Source organism: Telopea speciosissima, chromosome 10, assembly GCF_018873765.1.
Source record: "Telopea speciosissima isolate NSW1024214 ecotype Mountain lineage chromosome 10, Tspe_v1, whole genome shotgun sequence".
Classification (NCBI taxonomy): domain Eukaryota; kingdom Viridiplantae; phylum Streptophyta; class Magnoliopsida; order Proteales; family Proteaceae; genus Telopea; species Telopea speciosissima.
Genome location: NC_057925.1, coordinates 48718050 through 48742096, shown reverse-complemented (window position 1 = coordinate 48742096; position 24047 = coordinate 48718050). Strand labels below are relative to the sequence as shown.

The window sequence follows — 24047 nt, the reverse complement described above, 5'->3', positions numbered from 1 at the left end:
ATGTCTTATACGTAGTGGTTCAGTATCCATATCGCCGTCAACCGATATCATGAGCTAAATATCCATGTTCAACGGAGCTTTCAAAATTCAAGGTTGTGAGAGAGTGAACAATAGTACTAGGAGTTCCATGAATATGTATGAATATATATTGGGATGCATGCCAATACATGGGAGGATACTTGATTGGATTTGGCCATGAAATTTGATACATGACTAATTCAGACCAAGAACTTTCTATTCAATTATCAGAATTACCACATCATCTATCCACATGACAATATTAAAGCAGTTATATATATGAAAAGTTCCTAGTACAAACTTTCCTTCTAACTACTTTGACTATATCTTCAAAAATAAAATAAGAATATGTACATGTGTATAACAATAATTAAAGGAATGCAAATACATAAGAGTACTAAACTAGCTTGGACTTCAATAATAAAATCCCTATAAAAAATCGGCTTAAAAAACAAACATGGTAATAATAAAATACTTCTTTTTGGTAAATAATAATATAGTACATTTTTAATAAAATTTTAATACAATTCATGTTTTAACATTTGGGAGCAAAAATATAGGCATATAGCACGCCGGCGTTGTGCCCAGCCTAGGTCTCTCTCTCTCTCACCCCCTACGGAAATGACCCCTTACCTGTTATTGGTGAAGCCTGATTTCGCCTTCGAAACGAGCCAGAATGGCCAAAAGTGCACACATACCTGTAAAGCTCGTCGAAATCTTCAATTTGATATGTATGTCGACATATGTTGGTTGACTTGGTTCAATTCCGAATCAAACTGGGTGGGTCTCTAGGGGTAGTTTTGTACTTTCTGGGTTCGGATTTTCTTATATAATGTTGTTATCTCTTTGAAAGATGTGTGGGTGAGGGTTTGTATTTTGCTTCACAAAAGTAGTGGATCGTTCTATCTCTTGGTCGTGGATTTAGCCTTCCTTCTTAGGGGTGAACCATGTAAATCTTGTCTTGTGTGCTTGTTCTTCTCTTTCTCTTCGTTTGTTTTTTTGCAAAATCATCATTCTAGGCGTTGTTATTCTAACACTGCCTTCCCCATCTCACCCCTCCATTGGACACAGGAAATCATTTGATGAACATAATAATAGCATATACAGTACAAATTAATTAAAATGAAGTCTTCCAACTTATATCCCATCATATATCACACAAGATACTATATACATGCAAATCAAAACTCATCAATGGAAGTTTGTTGTTTGTCTTTTAAGGTGCATGCAAATAAGCAATATAACTAGAACTTGGGACGTGCCTCTTGTGAGGCAATGCTGCAAGCCACCCTACCTCGTAGAAGAATGATATGGCAAAAGGGATAGGGCATAAATTCCAAATTTCTATTTCTTGTTTTGGCGATAATCACTTCTAGGAGGATGAATGTCAGGTTCCACCACAAGAAAGAAAGAGTGTCCTTTCGCATCCACAATCCGGTCAGAATTGAGGACTAACCTCACTAATTGCAGTCCGACCCAACTCCCCTTAGGCTATGTTTGGTTGACAACAAATGGATAGAAAAGAAAAGGAAAAAATTCAATTTCTTTTTAAATTTGAGGAGAGGGATAGAGACAATGATTGATTTATGTGTCTATCTCTCTCCTCAAATTAAAAAAAAAATGAATTTTTTTCATTTCTTTTCTATCCATTTCTTGCCAACCAAACATAGCCTAAAGGCAAACCAACACTGTCTTCCCGAAGAATACGTTGCACATCCCCCGATGGTTGGCTGCCATAGTGGAAACGATAGAAGCCCCTGTATCATAAGCTAAGTTGGCTAGCCAATCGGCTGCCCTGGTACTTTCCCTATAAGCAAAGGATATTAGAGGTCGAGTAGAATGCAACAATACCATCAACTCCCGGAACCAGTACCATCGCCTCCATAGGTTGCACCTCTTTTGGTTAATCATTCTTACTGTGGTAGCAGAATCTAAGTTGACCATAAAATCTGTGAGGCCTAAATCATGGCACAGCTTCAAGCCATCTCTCAAAGCTTTCAACTCAGCAACCGAGTTAGTGCAATCACCATAAAAGTTGGAGATGGCTGCCAAAACAACACCCTCCTTGTCTCTGATAACCCCTCCACCCCCTCCTATACCAGGATTACCCCTACAAGCACCATCCACATTGAGCTTAACCGTGACGAAGGGGGGACACCAATAAACAGAGAGATGACGCTTCAATCTAAAAGGAGGAGCCGATAAGCCCAAACATTGAAGAATTAATACTTCCCTATGAGAATCCGAGCACCTAAACTTGGGAGGATAAGGAATATACGTCTTTCATCCAGGCTTCAATGCTCTCAATAACAGAACCAGCAGCTCGCATTTTTTCTCCGTGCCTTTTGTTGTTCCTTTCTTTCCATAACTCCCAAATTACCAGGGAAGGAATCAGCCCTGTAATGTAGGCACAGAGGCTTTTACCACTTGGCACCTCTTGCCAAGGAAAGATTCGACTCCTGGCATCATCTTGTGATGGGAGCACTCCTGGGCTCCTGCAACAATTAAGTTGTAATGATATACTGTTGTACAAGGCTCTTACCATGATGGTTTCCTAACAGCAATTTGAACAATTTTAATCGTGACTCAGCATTATGATTCAATCCAAAGATTTGTAAAACTTTTGTAATATTTTTCTACATCACATATAAGAATCGATACTTCCACGTAAAGATGTGAACTTTTCCTTTTTGTTTTTTGGGTGTGCACCATATCATGAAAAATATGCAAAGCTGAAATGGAGCTGGTTCCAACATGCTTTTACCAAACCCATTCCATTATACCTTAAATAACTGTTAGATGGTAGTTGGCTTGGGTCCTAGATGAGTGTAATTTTCCTTCACTCACAGGAAAACCTTTTCCTTTATTCATAGTCAAAATTTCACACCACTTTGAGTTACCATCAAAAGGAGAGCTTGGGAATCTTCTTTTCCAAAGGATCTTTCTGCCCCTCCTAGAGATATGTCACGAACTCCAAAGTTTGCTTCCCTTCACTTGCTCCGCTTGGTTGCAGGGTAATTGAAGGGAAGTGAAGTGAAAACTTTCAAACCTAATAAACTAACTCTTCTAATCATTACCCCTAAATGGTTTTGTAACCGACTCCAAATCATTTCATATTTGGTTATTAAATCTCACTTTACATCTAAAAGTCTAAACCATTGGATTTGAAAAGTAAAATAATAAAAAAAGTATAGTAAGAAATTTAAATAGTTTATATAATCGAGTTGGATAATGATTACAAAATTTCCCTTCAATTTCCCTTAAACCAAACGGAGCCCTAGTTGTGCCACATGGATGTGGCAACTTTGATCATTGGATATCTAAGTATGGATTAGCCACGTGCCAAGATTCAAGCTCTAATTTAATCATTTACCAAATGTAGACATCATGTGCCAAGGATTCCAAGATTGTGCCAAGGATTCCAAGATTCAAGCTCTAATTTAATCATTTTATAACCATCATGGTACCTGTATTAAGGGTTCTCATGGTCCAAGATGGTTGACACAGTTTTGCTGAACCATGCCCATCAACAGTTAGCATGGGAGGCCAAAATTCCTCATATGCTTGTTGTATCCAGCCCTGCCTCTGCAGTTAGCAGTTACGGGCCTTACAGCACCAGTGCACAGAAAAATTAGATGTGGATGAACCAACTCTTACTAGACTGTCTAACCAACCTTGACAACCAGTCTCAATAGCCAATACTCAAAATAGGAAGCGGCAAAGATTGAACAAGAACTCTTGAATACAAGTCACAAATTGTGGGTTTATTGCTTAATTCGAATAGCAGGATTCCAAACTCTTTAGTAAGGAAGAAGATTACACAACTTTGGGTATTACTAAAGGAGCTTCAATGTACGTGAATTTAGAGCAGAAATTCTACGAAGGTAAATTTAGAACTTCCTAGACCTCTGACGAAATTTATCTCCTTGGTGGAGAAAGGGGAGTTACCAATACCAAAAATATACATATATACATCAAATAAAAATGAGCTGTATGTGAAGAGGAAGATATCACCTTCTCTGACCAAATTTCAGTATGCAAATATCTTCGGGATAGAGGCCCATTTAGACATCTCCCCCTACATAGACATGAGAAATGATTAGCTACTGACAACCAATATGGTATCAATATAGAACCAAAATAAGAATAGCATAAAAGGTTAGACTTCAGAAAGCTAGAACAATCCGAGTCAAATACATACAATCAAATTAATCTTTGCTGACTTGGTAGTAGTCAAGCGTACTAGTAGGAAATTTTGACTTCCAAGGTGCTGGAAGCCGGGAACCCACCATTTGATAGTCCAACACTCCAACCATAGAAGATACCCTTAATTAAAATGAATATGACCTGATAGGTTGCTGCTAACCATCTACTTAATCATTAGGAGGTTCCCTTAATTAAAATAAAGATGAGCTGATAAGTCGATCCTAACCATCCACTTAATCATTAGAGATTCCCTTTAGTTAAAATGATAACTATCTAAGCAGATTAACGCAGAAACTAGACTCTAGGGAGATGGGCGAAAACAACTTTATGGCCTTTTTTTTGTTCATATAAAAATGCTATTTAGGATACAAATTGAGGCTAGCAGATCAAAGCATACCTGGACTCTAAGAAGATAGAGTGATTCAGCAGGTGGCCATCTCATTACTGATCAGAGAGTACCAGGCCAAATCAATAGTAAATACCGGTGACAGGAAAAATGGATAACGCAGATGCATGAAATGTAAGATCCTCAGACATAAAAAAACATTATTAGATCCCACACCAGGCTGACCTACAGGAAAAAAAACTCAGGAATGACCCAAGCATCGCAAGTTGCATTTAAAGACGAGCTTTACTTAAAACTGGATTAAACTGGCAGAAGCCACTTCTCGTTTTAACCCACTTACCTATCCAGATAGGAAAGCACTACATTAAAAGAAAATAAATAGGAAAAAAAGACTAAACTGAAAATATCGACAATATAACTGGGTTAACTCAGTTTGAACCATTAATCAACCTGGAGCAACTTAACTCAAGAGTCCAACATTCAAGGAAGATCCAATAACTACGATTGAACTAGGATAAATACCTCTTCATCTTGTTCTTAACCGCTCAAAACCACCCCGTGGATATACCATTCTTGTCTGCATAATGCAGGAAACTCTCCATCCTCGTCAAAATTGCCGCCTATTTGAGCTGTTGTTTCCGAAGCAAGAGAACTGCATAGAAAGGAAAGTAAGCTGTTTCCAGGTCTAGCCATCCCATAGGAGGTAAAAGAATGCCTTGTGCTCAGCAAATACAAGATGAGTACCTTCTGCAATGCTGCAAAAGCTTGATGCAGGGAAAATTCCATCTGGGTCTACCTTATTTAAGGCAGGTAACATTTGAGCCAGACAATTTTCACTGTAGTAACAGACACAAGTTAATTAAGTATACATTCAGGTTGCATTTAAAATGCGATAGTCCACAAATTATAAGTTCTTCCAGTAAATTTAATGCTGAATTGCTGAGACGAACATCTGCTCCAAATACTTGTGTCCCAAGAGTAAGATGCACATGGAAAGAACTGGGACCCACATTCGAAGGCTCCCACACAAACACATCCCTCAAAGAGAGGATGGCGAAAAGATAAATTGATATAAACTTTAGGGGGAGAGATCTACACACTGCCCACATGTATTGGCATCTCCCACACCAAGCCAATGGGCGCAAGGGAAGGAGTGCCTCATGATTTGCTTATGGGAGACCCACAGGGTTAGGGAGGAGAGAGAAGAGAGTGTCAGAGGGCGTGAAGTACCGGCAGTATGTGTATTTTTCCCTAATATTTAAAAACAACTGTCTATGCCGGATGGTTACTATCAGCCAACCTCATCAATATTTTTGTGCAGGAGCACTAGATGGGAGAGTGGGACAATCAAATAGCAGCCCCACCTGGGCAATCAAACTGTCAGATTGTGATGGAAGAGACATGCTTATGTTTGAATGAAGTATTAATGGGGACAATTTTTAAATAGTTCTATATATAAAATATATGAACAAATACAAAATAGAAATCACATGGTGTGGCCAAGAAGAGTCAGTTTACCTGGCCCATGAAGGGATAAATTTCTGATTGGGCATATCCTCTTCTTCCTCCTCATCATCTGACCCTTGGTATGGAGAAATTGCATATGACTGCTCCAGACTTCCTTCAGTAACTGAGATAACATCTTCGCGTGCCTTATATAAGTTGCAAATTTCCTAGACGTAGTATACAGAAATTCTTTTAGTAAAAGGCTCTACTTGCTGATCAGGAAGAATTTATAATCCTTCAAGATCGTTCAACAAGTGTCAGTTCGGAAATGAAATTCTCAGAGGATGTTAAACAAGAGACCACTCTCAAGTCTCAACCCCTTCCTTCCCTCCCCCCATAAAGGGGAAACCTAAACCTAGATGAGGATAACCAGCCCTGTTCATGCTCCAGCCCTAAAGGAGGCACAAATGCCAGGAGGTTGGACAAACAACTACAAAGGATCTGCCTTGGATGTCTCTTAGGCTATTAGTTAACCCAATTTCAAATATACTACATCCTTCTGGTGCTCCAACAATCTTTCTGCCCCAGCTTTTTCATCCCTTTGATGGGATAATTAGATCAAGTACCTTGGCATCTGCTTGATATGTGACAAAGTTCCTCCTTTCCTCCAACCACTGCTCAGGACGATGGAAGGGAAGGAAAAAATGCTTTGCAGTTCAAGAGTTTACAGGTGATCATGCTCTTAACTAACTCATTATTAACCAGTAAACCACACACAACGATGCATAAACTACAGAATGGGTTAATGGTCCTCATATCCTTTGCTTGGTACTACCATAAAAAAGTGCCCACTGGTTGCTGTAGGCATGTACTAACCGAATTCTGCCCAAAACCATAACCTCCCAGACATGCAGGTTGAAAATTGAAATCAGTTGTCAACTCTACCTTTTCCATTTCATCAGACTTCTTTGGAGCCTGACAAGTTTGGTGAATATCACTAGCTTCTCTGGCTTCACATGCAGAAACCATGGCAGTCAGTTCTGTTTCCGTCTTTTTCCTACAGTCAGATCCTTCCCTACTTTTTCCCATTTTCTTCGGCCTTCTTGCTTCATCTGGTCGCTCATTTCCTTTGCGCTCCCTCTCATCCTACAGCAGAGACAATCATCACAGATGCTATCACTAAAACACATTAATAGAAGGGCATACCCAGTGCACGAGGCTCCCGCCACTGCGGGGTCTGAGGATGGCCATAACGTATGCAGCCTTACCCCTGCTTCACAGAAAGGCTGTTTCTTGACTCGAATCCGCAACCACTAGGTCACAATGGAGCAACCTTACCATTGCACTGAGGCCCACCCTCTATCAATAAAACAATTAAATAAAATCTCTAAATTTTGTTCTTAAAAGCAACTTACTGCAGCTCGGCGCCTTGTCTCTTTTTCCTCTTTTTCAACTCGTAATCTCTCCTCGTGTTCTCTCTGCTGCCGTCTAGCTTCTTCAATACACTTGCGCTTTCTTTCCTTCTCCTTCCTTTCTTCTTCTTCCCTCAGCCTTTTCCTTGCCACCAAGTCAGCTTCCTTCTTCTTCCGTTCCTCTTCTTTCCTTTTCTGCTTCAATTCTAATTGCTTCAAATTTTCCTGCTCCAATTTTGCTCGCTCACGCTTCACTGCTTCTTTCTTCATTTTACGTTCATTCTCTCTTTTTTCTTCAAGAAGTCTCGCAGCCTCAGCAGCCTCCAGAGCTTTCACTTTAATATCCCTCTTTCCTGCAGGGTATGACAAAAGAACCAAAGTAAAATCAAAGTTTTCTAGCATCCATAAACACTAACTCACTGAGATAACTACCATAAATTAAATTCACAAACAACTCAATAATACTAAGCAACAACAAACACAGCAATCTACAGATATTGTTTTTAATTCACATTTCAGTTTATGAAGGTTGGTACCTATTTTAACAATGTCAATGCAACACTTTGTTAACTGATTGCAGGCGTAGTGTTTGGGCCTTCCAATTCGAAGGTGTTATGAGCTAGGTTGCTTGGTTTTGTTGGTTGTCTGGGGTCCTGTCAGTGGAAGCTTTGTGGTGGTCAGGTAGCGCACTTGTAGAAGGGGTTGTGGTTTAAGGAGCTCGGTCTGGGGGCTTATTAGTCTTCGGAGTAGCCACAACTTTTAGTTTGCCAGGCGTATGCAGCCTTCCTCTGAAGCATTGCTCACTCCTCCTGGTATGCTTTGAAGCTATCAACCTTGTGTGTGTGTATGTGTATTAACTATACTGGTGGCTTGAGTGTTGTTTTCCCAGTGCAATGTAGAGTTCTGTTCTAATGTTCTAATGCACAATCTTTTAAGTTACTTTTGATAAATACATTGCCGCAAACCAAGCATAACATTATCTTATCCTACTTGACCAAATAGAGGTAATTCAATTACACTGTTGTTGGATTCCTAAAGTTAGAGTCTGGAGTTTCACAAAGGTACAATTTGACAGTTTCCTTAAAGTAGGGCAAGGGTTGTCCCCAGCTTAACCCAATCCAGCACAGCAATCAATTCATGCTCAATGACTGAATGCACTGTAGGATAGTTTTCCATCAAGGACAGAGACTTTAGACAAACAAGAAATGGAAGAGTTAAAATCTCGGACTATGTAATGAGAAGTTTAACAATATAGAATTAATTGGCAGACCAGTAGAACAACATTGAATCCATCCAAAACAGATCAAATGAACCCATGTATATAGCACAAGCAGTAGATCTTTTTCTGCAGAAGCAGAGAAAATTTCAAAATGGACTTTATTGGTATGCATGATGATGTATCCCATTAACACGAATGGAAAATGAATGGGAAACAGTAATTTTCAGAATGAAACCATATATCTTACCAGTAAAAGCTGCAGCTGGTTGTTTTTGTTGAACAAATGGAATAAATGATGAGATGTTGGAAACAATATTGTTACGCTTACTCCCATTCTCTAATAAACTCTGGCCTCCTTTGCCCTCACTTACTTTCCTTGGTAATTTTGGCTTGCTGAACCGAGTTTGAAGATATTCAGTTGCCTTCGAAGAACCGCTGCCACCCACCGAAGACCATTTATTCTCCTTATCTTTGTTCATACACTTTCTCAGAGTTCCATAGCAGCTTTGAAGCTTCTGTTTGGTATCCATTTGGGTCTGAGAGGTATTAAAACCTGCACTAACAGAATCCAGGCTACCTCTTTCAACAGACTTATCAGCCAAAGAAACAGATATAGAAGACTTAAGACATTCATTAGTCACATCAGCAAGTGGTTCTTTTTTAGTCGAGAAATTCTTCCCCCTTGACTGAATTCCTTCATTAACTGGATCAACCATCTCATCCATGTCCTCATTTTCCTCACAAACGTTGGGATCTTCCTCAATCCTAAAGCAAGTAAGCTCTGGGTTTATATTCTCTTGCTTCTCCAAACTATCATTGGAGGCTGCAGTAATTGTCCGACAGAGCTTTTTAACTGGAGGCGTACAAGGTGGTCTCTTAACATCCCAACTAAATTGAACACTAGAAGATGACATGCAATCAGAGTACGATCTCCCCAGAAAACAGCGGTCCACTTCCGCACTCATCCCATTACTTTCATCAGCATCGAAGAGCAGAGAATTCCTCAGGTACATGTGCTCCAGAAGTCCATTAGGTAAGGACTGGTATATTTCTGGAGTTCTGTGCACTTTATACTTTGTTGAAGCATGGGGTAGTGGTGTAAGCATTCTAGAAGACCTGTATAACTGTTCCAGAATATTATCCTGTCCAATTGAGGTGCTTAGAAGATCTGAATGATCAAATCCACTTCCATTTTTGGCAATGCATGGCGGATCATTCTCTATAGGTTCACCCATACTGGGTTCCTTAAATTCAGGCATTGTTTGATTAGCACTGATCAAGTCAACAACCTGGGTCTGTGCGGAGCTAACTAGACAATACGAAAGTGAACCATGGTCTTCAAGAGAAGACAACACATGTTTGTCATTACATGTCAAGGTTGTCTCTGCACTGTGATCTCTCCCTTCCAAGAAAAGCTCATCCTGAGAAATATAATCATGAGCCATTAGAGTTACATGATTGCTTAAATAAAACCAGAAGAGTAAGCTATTAAAGCTAAAGAATACAGTTTGATACACATAAGAATTGATGTCAAACACAGAGTACTAAGTATAACATTAACTTTAAAGGAGCTACCTATGCAAAATTGTATATGTGGGTACCCAAACTGTTCTAAAAGTTTGGGGCCTCAAAACGGAGTTTCAGGACCCAGTATTAGGTGGGGCCTGTGCCTGTCTAAGAGATCAAACAAAGAAAAATTCAGCATGGATGGATAACTCCTGCGAGTGCATCTTGTGGGTTTATTTGTACAGTGAAAAAGTTAGAAAGACTAACATTAATGTGATTAAAAGTCACTTGGTTTTACAAATTTAAAATGTGTAATCTTAAAGACAGTACGTTTCCCTGTATGGGTCCTGATATTCTAATGTGTGACACATGGCAATTTATTAGAGCCCCAGATCTATGTAAGGGTCTGGTATCCCCAGACGCGAGACTTCCTACCAACAATGTTCATGAATTCACAAGAATTTCATGTAATTATGGTCTGGTCTGGAGTACATTCTCTTCTTGCTGATGCAGAATTGAAGTCCTACATCCGCAAGAAGAAGAAAAAAAAAAAAAAGCAGTCCAATTAGTAGTGGTATTAGTAGTTAGTTGCTTAGTAGTATTTTTCCATAGTTTATTTTTCATGTAATAAATTGAACCAGTCCAAAGCTGGTTGAACCAGGGGTTCAATTTAAGTAGTCTTTTATTTAATTTGTTTTCTTATTTAAGTGTCATGTGATCAACTTAAGCTAGTCACATGACATTAGGAGTGATGTTATTAGAGCTCAGCTAGGGGGTGATTATTCCTTCTCCTAGGCTGGTTAGGAGTAAGGCTTATGGCCATTATATAAGCAATAGAAATTATGGAAGAGAATATTACCTCAAAATTTTTGAATCTTCTTCAAGCTGCTCTGCAACTTTATCTTCTCCACTGAAGATTGTCTTGTGTTTGATCAATCGACACCTTGCGGTGTGAAGCCCGGGTGGTTCTTTTGAAGCTCTAGTTTCTAGTTCTAGTTCAAGATCTGATTTTTATTCAAGTTTTCATCTTCAAACAAGCTGCTGCCAAGGAATTCCTGCAACAACACTAAGTTTGAATCACCCCCACCCCAACCTTTCTTCTTCTAATCCTCTACACCACCAAACCCTAGCATTCCCCCTTCTTCTTTAACTTTCCCAAACCCTATCTTCTGCCCAGAGCATTCTAACCATTAGAAACCCACCAAAATCTGACCGAGTGCTCCATTCCTCCTTAGGATAACTCGATCAAGGTTTGGTCCCATCCTGACCCTTCTGAACCCTAGATTCCATCATATACACTTTTTTAAAAACCCAAAACCTAACCTGCTGCCAATTCATTCCAGCACACTTCCCACCATTAAAACTTAATGTAACCTTCACTGATAGACTCCCCTACATCAACTTGGCCTAACCCTACCATGAAACCCTAGGTCCCATCAAACCCAAACCCTAATTTCACAATTTTCACCTATTTTGCTCTAGCCGAATTACCCAATTCATAGCACATCGTGGTTGTTGACTTCTAGTTGGTTTCCTACCAATCTAGAACTACATTTCTTGCTCATGGGGATTGGTTGGAATTGAACAAGCATGTAGTACCTCCATTAGGCCCCTATGTCCATACTATTAGTGAACAAGAGGAACTAGGGCCACCGACCACATGTTCAGCAGGTGTTATAGAAGAAAAATTCAAAGCACAATAACAGCCCCTATCAATTGATCTTAGTCATTGAGACAATCTCTTTTTAGCTGAGTTAGTGTGAAGTTTAACGGTGAGGTCTTGTGTTCCAATGCTATCCCATCCTTAGTTGCCTCCTTAGCCTCCAAGTTGACAGCCTTTCTAGAAGGACCACAAATAAATAAATACTCTAATCATTCATAGTTGAGCACTTTTGGACTATCTGGAAGACATGCATACATGCACATACCATGGCTGTTTCACAAGACAGATTGATTTTATGGACAATCAGGTTAAGTTGAATACTAATAAGTAGGGGAGTCAATCGATCAGATTGGTTTCGTCGGTTTCAGTGTGAGAATGGGTGAATCCAAAGCCAAAGCAATAAGGGAAGATTTGGTTTCGGTTCCGTTTTCTTATCAGTTTGGCATTGGGTTCGATTTACCATGTACATATATACATAATTATGGGGGGGGGGGGGGAAAACCAATTTTTTATGCTTTCTGGGTTGTATCGATTTAAAAACTGTTTTGGTTTTCCATGTTCGGTTTGGTTTCAGAGCGGTCCAGTTTGGGTTTGGTTTCACAATACCCCAATCCAAAGCCGGTCCAATAAGATTAAGTTCGGGCCGGTTCGGTCTGGCTTTAATGTAGAAAAGTCATCTAAAGGGTTTATTTTAATGGAAATAAGCTTTGGGTTGGGTTATGTATGTGTTGGGCCTTTGATCCCATAGGTTTTCTTTGTAATAGCACTTTAATGGGCCTAAACTATGTGTAGAAGGTGGTAGTACGAGATTACCTCATTTGTTAGTTAGTTAGTTTGCTAGTATTTTATTTAATTTAAATTTTTTTTATATGTTTTCCTTTAAGGACTATGTTTCCTATTTCACTTATGTTTGCTATTAGCAATAGGATTTGACTCTCCTAGTCAAATTAGGAGTTTGATTTAGTAATTCTACATAACACTTGTAAGAGCCATTGGCTCGGATACGATTGAAGATTAATAAAGTTGAATTTTTTACAATGGAGCTATGCGATTCAGTTATGGGTGTGAAGCCTTGCACAGTGGGATTCTGATCTAGTTGGTGAGTGTGGGCACCACAACTTCCGGAGCGGGGTTTCATCCGCCTTATGGGCGGGTCTGTGTTCGGGGTTCTTTGGCGACAAGGGATTTGGGATCATGCTATATACGTATTAGAATAAATGGAATCACCACCTAGGACCTAGTGGGGGTAGCCCCATCTAGGATGAGTGAAAGGGCTATGTGATCCCATACGATTTGATCAGAGAGTCTGGGTAAGTTGTTAGGTTACGAAAATGAGAAGGAGTTAGCATCCCATCTCACCCGGTTAAATCGGTCTTTCTACTAGATGTTTGATTTCGAACATTCTCCCGTAATGATATGTCCTATACCAACATGCAAGGCTAACTTGGTGTGCATTAAATTTAAGAAAAGAAAAGTAAATATGCTAACTTTACGAGTTAAAAAAATTAATATGTGCACTACAACAAGTTACTTTAATGGTCTACATTGGGCCAAAAGCAAAGAGAAAAGTAAAAAATGTATACCTGTGACCAAATTCGACAAAATAAAGAAACATATGCGAAAGATGCGAAATGAGAAGTGTCACCAGGCTCAGGTGAAGACAAATGAACAGCTTGCCTCTCTCTTGTCAGACAGAGTGACGGCAATGTCAATATACTTGGACATCGGGCAGAGTAACAACGTAACAAGGAATTTCAGGAGCCTATCGCTTGTATGTCGAAAGGAGTAACAGCGTCACATGGGACTTATGAGATTTATCGGAAAAGGTATTGGTATAAAAAGTGATAAAAATGGGGTAAAATGGGTTTAAGAGTGGCGAAGGCTCAAACGGGGAGCGGATAAAATAATGGCAGACAAATATCGAACTAGGGGGTGCGACAAAATGTCGAGAGGGGGTTAAAGGAGGGCTCTAACATACCTAGAGGGCACAAAAAACGGAGCAAAGGGCTTTAATCCCAAGAAAGGGGACCTCCTTCAAATGGGGAGAGATCCTCTATTTATAGAGGGACCTACCCCTCTGGAGCGTCGCTGAGGTACTCTACAGCACCGCAAAAATCATTGATTTATTGGTCTTGTTAGATATTTTTGGGGGGTTTTAGCAAGTTCTATTTGGGGGTTTTCCAAGGATCACCGTTCTTCACACCTTAAAAAAAAAATTCTGTTGGGGGGCTCCCTCCCCCTACAACCGCCACGGCCCACTAACCGGCTAGCGAGGCCGCCATGGTCGGGGAAGGTAAGCAATACCTCCTTCAACATTTGGTAAAAAGGGTCTTTTGAATAATTTTTAGGGATGTGAGGGTGATATGGCTTGGTGTAGGTGCAAGAGTCCTCATTGAGAGAGATATTGATCTTTGTCTGTGTCTTGTTCCGACTTACTGTTATTTTTTTTAATTTGTTTTTGTTGTTTTGCATCACTAAAGCCTGATCTATAGAGCATAGTTTGAAAATTCGTCTCGACCAGGTCAAGGACGACCGATGTCTCACCGAGTTTGTGTATATTTTTTTCCGATATGATGTTTTGGTGGACAAATGGCCACAGTTGGCTCCGAAACTTTAAGGGAAGCTTGTTTTAGGATTTATAAACATATTTCAATCTTTAAATTGTAAAAAAAGCACCCAATTTTGGTGTTTTGGATTAGCACCCTTGGTTGGCAGTAAACGTCAAATCCTTAACTCCCATTAAAACACAAAATTCTAAATTATAGTCCAGCAACATCCAGCCATCATCAGACCTCCATACCTTGGCCAAGAGACCCTCTCTACCCTTAGAGAACTCGACCTGAAGCCCTTGCCCAAATTCCCTAGATTCCATTACTTCCTTCTTTTTAAAAACTTGAAACCCTAATTTGCTGCCATTTAAGTTTTCACTCTTCCGCTCATCAAAATCAAACCATCACTGGACCTTCACTGATAGACTCTCCTACACCTGCCTAGCATAACCAACCCTTCAAACCCTAACCTAACCCTAACCCTAACCCTAATTTTGACCTAATTTCATATTTTACAGCAATCGGACTGCCTGTTCATAGTAGATCCTGTAGTACTGGTTCCTAGTGGGTCTTCTATCCATCTAGGACTACATTAGTTTGACACGCCTACTGATAAGGTTTCTAAATTTGTTGGTTCATTACAATCTGGTTAGGTTGCATACTTATAAATTGTCTAAATGTGTATGTATTGGTATGCACAAAAAAGTAATAATGTTCCAAAAGAAATGACTTTGAACTGGTTAGGGTCACCCAATCAGGTCAACAGGCCTAAAACATTCAACACACACAAAAACACATGCACACGTAATGTTTCAGGAGGAGGGCAATAATGAACTGTATGATCATCTAAATTCTAAACAGGTAAATATTTTACCTAGGAATTTTCTCTGGGTTTTACAATCAAATGGTGGATACAAAAGACCACGACACTGTGTGTGTGTGTGTGTGTGTGGATAAGCTATCCTGAACACGAAAGAAAATGTGAGAAAGAAACAAAAAATACAATTACTGATGCATATAAAGCATAGAAGTGAGCTTATTTTAGTCGAAATAAACCTTGATTTGGATTACACATGTGTTAGGCCTTTGGTACAACAGGTTTTCTTTGTAATAAGCCACTTTAACAGTATTTAATTTATTAGTTAGTCTAGTTAGACTCTTATTTCTTTATTTTAATTTTTATTAAGAATATTAGTTAGGTTGAACCTTGTTTAAGTTCTCTTTCTTATTTATTAAGAATTTTAGTTGCAGTAGACTACCTCCATAGCTCGCAGGCGGAATTTTAGTCTTAATTTGTGTCTTATTTAAAGTCATTTATTTAAACATATGCATGGGCTATGCCCTACGCCCAAAATTTGATAATTTAATAAAAGGCTTTTGCTTTGTTTTGGTCTGTGGATTCAGGCTTGCATCTGTAGGATTCAAGTGTGTTGACTCTTGTGGATTCAAAAGTGTTTAACTGCTGTGAGATTCAATAGTGAACCCTGGTGGGATTCCAGGTTGGGGTTCAACTGGATTCTTGATCATATCTTCCTTTCAACTTCTGTTCACTTCTCCATCAAAATAGGTCAGAATTTCTATATTTCAATCTCCTGTGATTTCTAATTCTGTTAAAATATTTCAAACACAAGTTTATGCGTATTTCTAGTTCTGTTTCAGCATTAGTTCTTAATCAAATCCTGCTACTTTTTGTTAATCAATTGCCCCAACAATACTAGAATTAGATTATGTTTTCAAGACAGATTTCCAACCAAATTTCAGGAATCCTAATTCGAGTCTACTTCTTCAATTCTTGATTTTCTAAATCTGATTTATGTTTCTGGTTTTCTGGATCCAATTTCTTGTTTAATTAGCTACATAACCTATTAATGAGTTCTGCTTTAAATCCCTAAAACTGTCTATCGATTCTGCAGTATTGTTCAATTCCTACTTGCAAAATGATTCGTCCATAAGTGTAGGAATCTAGCCATCAGAATCACATCATATTTTTCAGACCTTTTCTACTTCTTAATTTGAGCACTCAACCTGAATTTCTGGCTGAACAGAATTGATTTGATTGAGTTATTAAATTTCTCCTATTGGGTTCTTATTCCTTTAACTACGATCCTGTGGCGAGATGATCTCCCACTGGATCACACTGGTTTGGGATTAGCACTGCATCAATTACCTCTTTGATGTGCAACTTGGTTGGAGATTCCAAACACTCTACCTTGTGAAAACTTTCCTTCTCATGCATTTGAACATCAGGACTCTCCACAGCGTTTGGTTGAGCAATGTTCATTTCACAAGGAGTGAAATGCTGAACCTCTGAGATAGCCTCAACCCCATTTTCTACCTTTTCCAGGTATCGATATTCAGTCTCCTCATTAATCTCCTGAAGTTGTTTCCCCCTCCTTAACCTAACAGAAGCAGTAAAGGCATCACTTGCTCGACCCTCAACTTTTCTCCGCTTAGACTGAGGCCATGAACACTCAACAGCATTCTTCTTGGTTTTGGTTGATATCATGGATTTCTTTGCAATAAGAGAATCACTTAATTTAGAAGAACCAACACTCTTATCATGACTGTTAGAGCTCCTTAGGCAGTAAGGAGGTTTTGTTCCTGTGTTGCCCATTTGAGGACTGTCTCCTGCTGCCATCTGGCAGAGAAAACTTCTAGTTGCATCATTTCCAAGTTTGCAATCTTCTGGAAATATCTTACCCAGATCAAACTCCTCAGTACATTTCTCGCCAGATTGATATGTATCTTTTAAAAGTTCACAATCTTCTAGAAATATCTTACCAGGCCCAATATCAAGCTTTGAATTATATTTCTTGCCAGATCTATCTGCCTGTGGATCCACATCTACACCAGGCAAACTGGAATCCGCCATTCTAGTTGGACTTTTCTCGCCAACTTGCCGGGTAACTAGATCATCTGTTAAGTAAGGAATCTGACTTGGGGTTTTGTTGATTTCAGGAGATTTATCAGGAACTGCATCTTCATAAAACTTAGATGCTGCATTCCTAGATGGCATAGCAGGAGATTTTGAAGTTTTTCCAATTGATGTAGTGTAATAGTCACATGTGGATTTCTCTGCTTCGGCTTCAGAATAAGCTCTTTGAGCTTCCTTTTCTCTATTTACAACTTCCTTCGCCAGTTCCTTCTGCACCAGGAGCTCATCCATGGATGTATCACATTTTTGTTGGAACACATCAGAAATGGCTACCTTTTCTAAAGATTCAGCAGGCCCTAATGAGGAAAAGGATCTTATTTCTAAAGGTCTCCCTTGAATCCCCTTTTCCATAGGATCAACACCCTCATTCAAATTGAACACTTCCACATCATTAAAGACAAGCTGCTTTGGCTCCAAAAGCATACTACTCTCAGAGGGTAGCCTTTTGAGTAAAAATTCCAATCCATCTCTATGGCTTCCTCCATGCATGTTAGACTGAGAGTAAATAGAACAGGGTAGAGCTGGCACACTTGAAACATGCTTGGTTCCTACAATGATATTTTCCTCGTTGACAATTTCAGGGTCATCATCACTGCATGGCTGGATATCCACTTGAGCTTCTGATGCTTTCTGGAGGTTGCTTCCTTCAACCCAATTTAATGGTTCTGCAAGTTGACAAGGATTATCAGTGGAGTCAGATTTAGAGCATGTAACTCTACCACTGGTAATTTTTGAGGAGTTATTGAACTGTAAGGATCCTGCAGCACAGTTCAACCGTAGAAAAGAACAGGCTTCAACTGGCCCATTTGAAACACGATCAGTTTCTGCAATGTCAACATTCCACTTTTCCTGGTTGACAATACCTTTGGCATCACTACATGGGAGGATATCCACTTGACTACCTGATTCCTTAAGGTCATGTCCTTCAACCAACTTTAATTGTTTTGCAATTTGAGAAGGTTCATCACAGGAAACAGATCTAGACCGTGTACGTCTAGCACTTGTATTTTTTAAGTCATTAGCTTCTGAGAACCCTTTGGCATAATTGAACTCCAGAGTACTAGATGCTGCATTTCTAGCTGTGTATCTGATTGAGATGTCTCCATTGCTTGAAAGCATTCCTGGATCAGTTTCTGCAATGTCAACATTCCACTTTTCCTGGTTGACAATACCTTTAGCATCACTACATGGGAGGATATCCACTTGACTACCTGATTCCTTGAGGTCATGTCCTTCAACCAACTTTAATTGTTTTGCAATTTGAGACGGTTCATCACAGGAAACAGATCTAGACCGTGTACGTCTAGCACTTGTATTTTTTGAGTCATTAGCTTTTGGGAACCCTTCAGCATAATTGAACTCCAGAATACTAGATGCTGCATTTCTAGCTGTGTATCTGTTTGAAATGTCTCTATTGCTTTGAAGCATTCTCGGATTTGTTTGCAAGCGATCACTTGATTTTTTAACCTTTTGCCCTGAATCAAACTTCTGTACGGTCACTTGAACAGCCCGTGCATCCTGGAAGTTATTATCTCCCTCAAATTGACGTAAGGCTCCATGTGCCTGCAATGATTTGCCAAAATAACTCATCTGCAGGGAGGCAGGACTAAAACCTGGCACTCTATCAGGACCTTCACAGGCAATATCAGAATAGTTACCCATTTCCACTAACTCCTGGACACTTAGTTTGCAAGAAATCCCCGAACTTGCAAGTCTACCAGAATGAACAGTGGTGTCATTTCCACTGCTTGGACACTTCTCTGTTTTTGTTTGTGCCGCCCCACCACCCTCATCATCAGCGATATCAGAGGCCTTATTCAATTCCAGCAACTCTTTGACAGTGTTAGGTTGTTGGCAAGCAGTTCTAAACCTTGTAACTCTACCAGAATAAACACTACAATTACCTACCTTGCTCGAAGGCCTTTCTGATTTTGCTTTCCCACTATTTCGAAGTTCTAAAGCCTTTTGTCTTGGCCTGGACCTTTGGATCCTTGCCAATGATTGACCTGGTTCAAAGGAATTATCAGAAGCCCTTACACTTGTCTGATCTTGAGGAGAAGCAATTGTAGGATCTAGCTCACAAGCCCTATTTGAGATACACTTCTGGGCAATCTCAGATTGACCTGGTTCAAAGGAATTATCAGAGGCCCTTACACTTGTCTGATCTTGAGGAGAAGCAATTGCAGGATCTAGCTCACAAGTCCTATTTAAGGAACACTTCTGGGCAATCTCATTTTCATTGAGATGACAGTTAGGTACCAGTGTCAACCTGGCCCCTACGTCAAAATATTTGTTGGAAGCACAAGTTTCCAGAAATATGCTGTCTGAAGTAGGCTCATTATATGACTTAGCAGCTGTCTTGCTGTAAAAGGTGCAGTGATCACCAGTAGAAGGGACCTTGGATCGTGATGGTGGAATTAGAAGGCCACAGATTAGGTCTTGTTTCTTCAGTTCTGCAATAAGATAAGCAATCATAAGACAAGTCCAGCCTTCGGCACTCAAACAGAAGCAGAACTAAGTGTCATCCTAAGAGGAAAGGGGCAGATGTACAAATTAGGTCTTGTTTCTTCAGTTCTGCAATAAGATAAGCAATAATAAGACAAGTCCAGCCTATGGCACTCAGACACAAGCAGAACTAAGTGTCATCCTAAGTGGAAAAGGGGCATATGTATGAGAATAGATTCTTTTGATGTTTTATGATTTGTGGCCTCACACATAAACCATAAAGAATGCATCAAGAAAATTTCAAGAAATAAGTATTTTGACTACATGATACAGCAATTACCATTGTGAGCAAAATTATTGGCTTCCAGCACTGTAACAGATCCCATGATTGCACTCTTATCCATCAAGAGTAAATTTTCTCTTGACATCTAATAGGTTTTCACTAGGCAAATCACCTTTGAGTTCTTCGCAATCATAAATTGGTTAACAATTATTCCATAGATATATAAACACCCTCAGAAAGTGCCAACAAGTATTATAATTTATGAGTGTGAGAAGTCTGATTTTCCGTGAGGATTAAAGCTTGTTTCTTTTTGTCTCAAAAAAAAAAGAGAGAGAGAGAACCTCGTTCCTTCATGCCCGTGGTCGGAACTCTCCTACATGCCCACTTGAAATGCCAACAACAGTCATGTGACAGATTATAGCAGGACCAAATTTTGTAGACAACTAGATCCTGAGATTCCCTCACATGTCAAGTCTCAAACCTATCAAAGTTTGCCATGAGGCAAAACAAAGATTTGAAAATCCATGGCTATAGGAGAGTGCACAGTAGTTGGCAGAGTATTGTATGGACATAAATGAGGATGTGTGACGATACACAGGAGGGTATTTGACTGAATTAGGCTCAGAAATTTGACATGTGACTAATTCACACCATGACCTCTCTATCCAAAGGTTGGAATAGCCTCATCATCTGTCCATGTTGCAATATTCAAAATGGGTCTTAGCCTCTTAGGGAAGAATCCTACCATGGGTGTGTAGGAACCAATTTTTCTCAAACAAGAAAAAAGGGAAGTAGTTTTCTGTTCGGGAGTGTGGCCTACGCCAGCACTCCCATGTGTCTATCTCGCTCCTCAAAACAAGGGGGCAAAGGTGTCTTTTCATATGGGGAGGAGAGAAATAGACTCATGGTAGTGCTGGCGTAGGCCACACTCCCGGACAGAGTTCTTTTTCCCATTAAAAAAAATACTACACAACCAACCCACACTACATATTTGCGAGAGGTTTTGTGGTGTAAGCCGACCACACAAACTTATATGGTCTGCACACTTAGTTGTGCCATGTAGAAGGATGATGTGGCATTATGTTTGGTGGTTATATATTGGGGGATGGATTGCCATGTTTCAAATTTCAGCCTCAAATTCAAATATTCAATTATTTACCCTCCCATGTATGTCCATGCAACCCCTTGATCGCCCATGCACCCTTTGGTAGTTTCAGTTTCGATGCTTTGTTGTGCCACTTGGCAAACTCCATTTGGATTGAAACTTGGCATGTGAGCAAGGGACCTTGATCTACTTGTTCACCAAATTAGGGCCCCATCCAAGCTCCCACATGGCAAATATTGTATGCAGACCACGTATGGATACATGGTCTGCACAGACCACAAAACCTCAACCTCTAAATATTAGAATAAAAAAAACAAATCCCCAAGCCTGCTTATAATTTCCAACATTCTTGATGTAAGACTAGACTTTTCCCATTAATACATGTTTCCACTCTGGCAAATTTAGGAATTCGGTAAATCTAAGAAGATGGAGGCCATGGCATGAATATAAATAGTCAGAAGTAGTTCAAAAACATACAATGCCATCGAGTCCCAAGGGACAAACAGAATGGGTGTTTTTTTTTTTTTTTTTGGGGGGGGGGGGGGGAGGGTGGAGGTACAACACCACCAACAATCTTGTTTTCGTTGTGCCAATTCTTGCCAGAGCTATTTTCTTGCAAAATAAATACAAATTCCGGAGTGCCAATTCTTGCTTTATTAGAATTTGAATTCTAGTATAAATTAAATCTAAAACTAGCACAAGACGAAAATGAAGAAACAGTTTCAAAGTTTGATAAATGCAAACAGCATAAGAGAGTTGAGATTTATAATATCAAAAATGAAATTGGATACGATACTGGGCGCTCTAAAATGGGAAGTTTAAATCCATGGAAGCAACCCAGTAACCAACAGAAGTCATCTAACAAAATTTCCTCCCAATTATGAGAGGAAAACCAAAAAAAAAAAACAAGGGAAATGTGTAAGCTTTGTAGGTTCTGGCTCTCCTCCCAAATGCATAAAGATAAATCGTGAAAATTGAATAAATTTCATTGTAACTGGAGAAAGCACTTTCGTTTGTGAAGCATATTTCACTCGGCATTTCCCATTCAACTGCAACCAATTACGTTAAGAACGAAACCATATGCTAATAAATACCAACATAGCCCCTTTTGTGCCGTACGAACATATAGTCCAGCAGAAACCCTAAAGTAGGAAACCGAGAATGAAATGTAACCAAAAAATGATAAATCATAACAAAAACCGTTCAAGTTATTCAAGTAAGCATGCCTGTGAGATCTGCAGTTCCAGTCTCTGTTCCATCGTTCCACAGCCACAAAGGAGGGCGAATACCCTTAATTAACAGTTTCGAAGCGAGTTGCTGCTCGTATAAATCTCTCTGCTGCTTGACCTGATCTATGATCCAGTTCTTGCGCTCAAATATCTGGACGAATAGCTTCTCGAGAGTCGACATTTTCAGATAAAATCCAAGAAAGCGACTCACTAACCTAATGGAAATACGATGGATGGACCTGAACGGTGAGCAGAGCAAAGTATAAAAGCATTATTTCGGCTTTGGCCACTGCGGATGCCGGAGAGGCTGAAGAGGTTTTGTGAAAAAGTTTGAAATCTTGGTTGCTTCGACTTCGATGCTGACGTGATATGTTGATGAAAATTGCCACCGATGATGCAGTGGTAGATCGTGAATTGATGGAACTTGAGGAATTTAAATGAACGATGCAGATCTCGTTACCATAGGCGCGGGGTTGGATTTTTAAAATCGGGGACAAGTACGGTCTTACTCTTTTATATTTTTTTTTGGCGAGAGAGAAATCCACCCGGTCGTGCAGCGCAAGCCACCCCTGTGCCCGGACACTACTGGGCGCGCGTAATGACAACTGCACTCCTAGAAAGATGGAAATGACCAGGGGGTGACGATCATTTCGCATGCCCTTATGTTTGGCACAAGGCGGCGTGCGCTGCTCAATCAGGTGGTGTTCTCTTTCCCTTTTCAATTGAGATAACGGGTTTAAGAGAGAGAGAGAGAGAATAGCTTATTTGTTTCGGATGGGGAATTATCCGAAACAAATATTGTATTTCAAAATCTTTTACCTAACTATCATAGTTTTAGTACACAGTATTGGATCACGATCACTAACGAATGGGTCCAAATTAGACAAGTTTGCCCCTGATTTTCTTTAAAAAAAACAAATGTGTTTTTAAACTGTTTTAACCCTATTCTGTTTTGTTTTACCATACAGAATCCGCATGGTATCAGGATTGGTAGTTAGCGCTACTAATACCTCAAACCATGCTCACCATCGATCGATTAGGAAGTGACCATGTTACTATTCATGCTAAAACAATGTTGTCCACTATCCACGCTAAAACAAAAGAGTTGTCTCTCTCACTTGATGTGTAGAGTTTTACAAAATGTAATCTTCATCAAAGCAAGCAAGCTTCCATCCCTTGAGCCCCATCAGATAATGTCGGACATTAATCTATTATCCTAATCAGCAAAATTTTTAACCACTTAGGCTTTGTTTGGTTGCAAGGGGATTCAAAGGGAAGGGTAGGAAAAATTTTCAAACCTAAAAGAAAAACTTTTGTAATCATTACCCCATGTGATTGTATAAATTACTTACATTTCTTACCATATTTAAAACCTTTTTTGTATCACTTTTCATTTTCATTTTCTGACACAAACGTTTTTACAAGTGTTTGGTCCAATTTATGGACCCTACTTCTATTTACAAAACATCAAAATAATAGAAAACACCCCAAAAATGATAATGGACTCTTGAATCCATTATTGATTATGGCCAAAATCTGTTTTTCCTTCATTTTTTTGCTCTTTAATGAGCATGTGTCCATATGATCCAAATATGAGGGGTAAAATAGACATTTGGTTGTTAAAATAGAAAGGTAAGTCCCTTCTTCTTCTTCTTCTTGCAACGAGAACTGGGTAGCTAGCAACT

The 24047-nt window shown here is 39.5% G+C and overlaps 1 protein-coding gene across 1 annotated transcript; it reads right to left on the bottom strand.

The window, feature by feature from the left end:
- Positions 1–4499: 4499 nt before the first annotated feature.
- Positions 4500–22741, bottom strand: LOC122643673. The gene is made up of 9 exons (XM_043837273.1): positions 22360–22741; positions 17147–19753; positions 16533–17065; positions 8895–10068; positions 7432–7781; positions 6962–7162; positions 6089–6243; positions 5315–5406; positions 4500–5222 (listed from the first exon to the last, which is right to left on the bottom strand). The coding sequence occupies exons 1-9, from the start codon at positions 22541–22543 to the stop codon at positions 5191–5193; spliced, it is 5328 nt and encodes a 1775-aa protein (XP_043693208.1). The 5' UTR covers positions 22544–22741; the 3' UTR covers positions 4500–5190.
- Positions 22742–24047: the final 1306 nt, after the last annotated feature.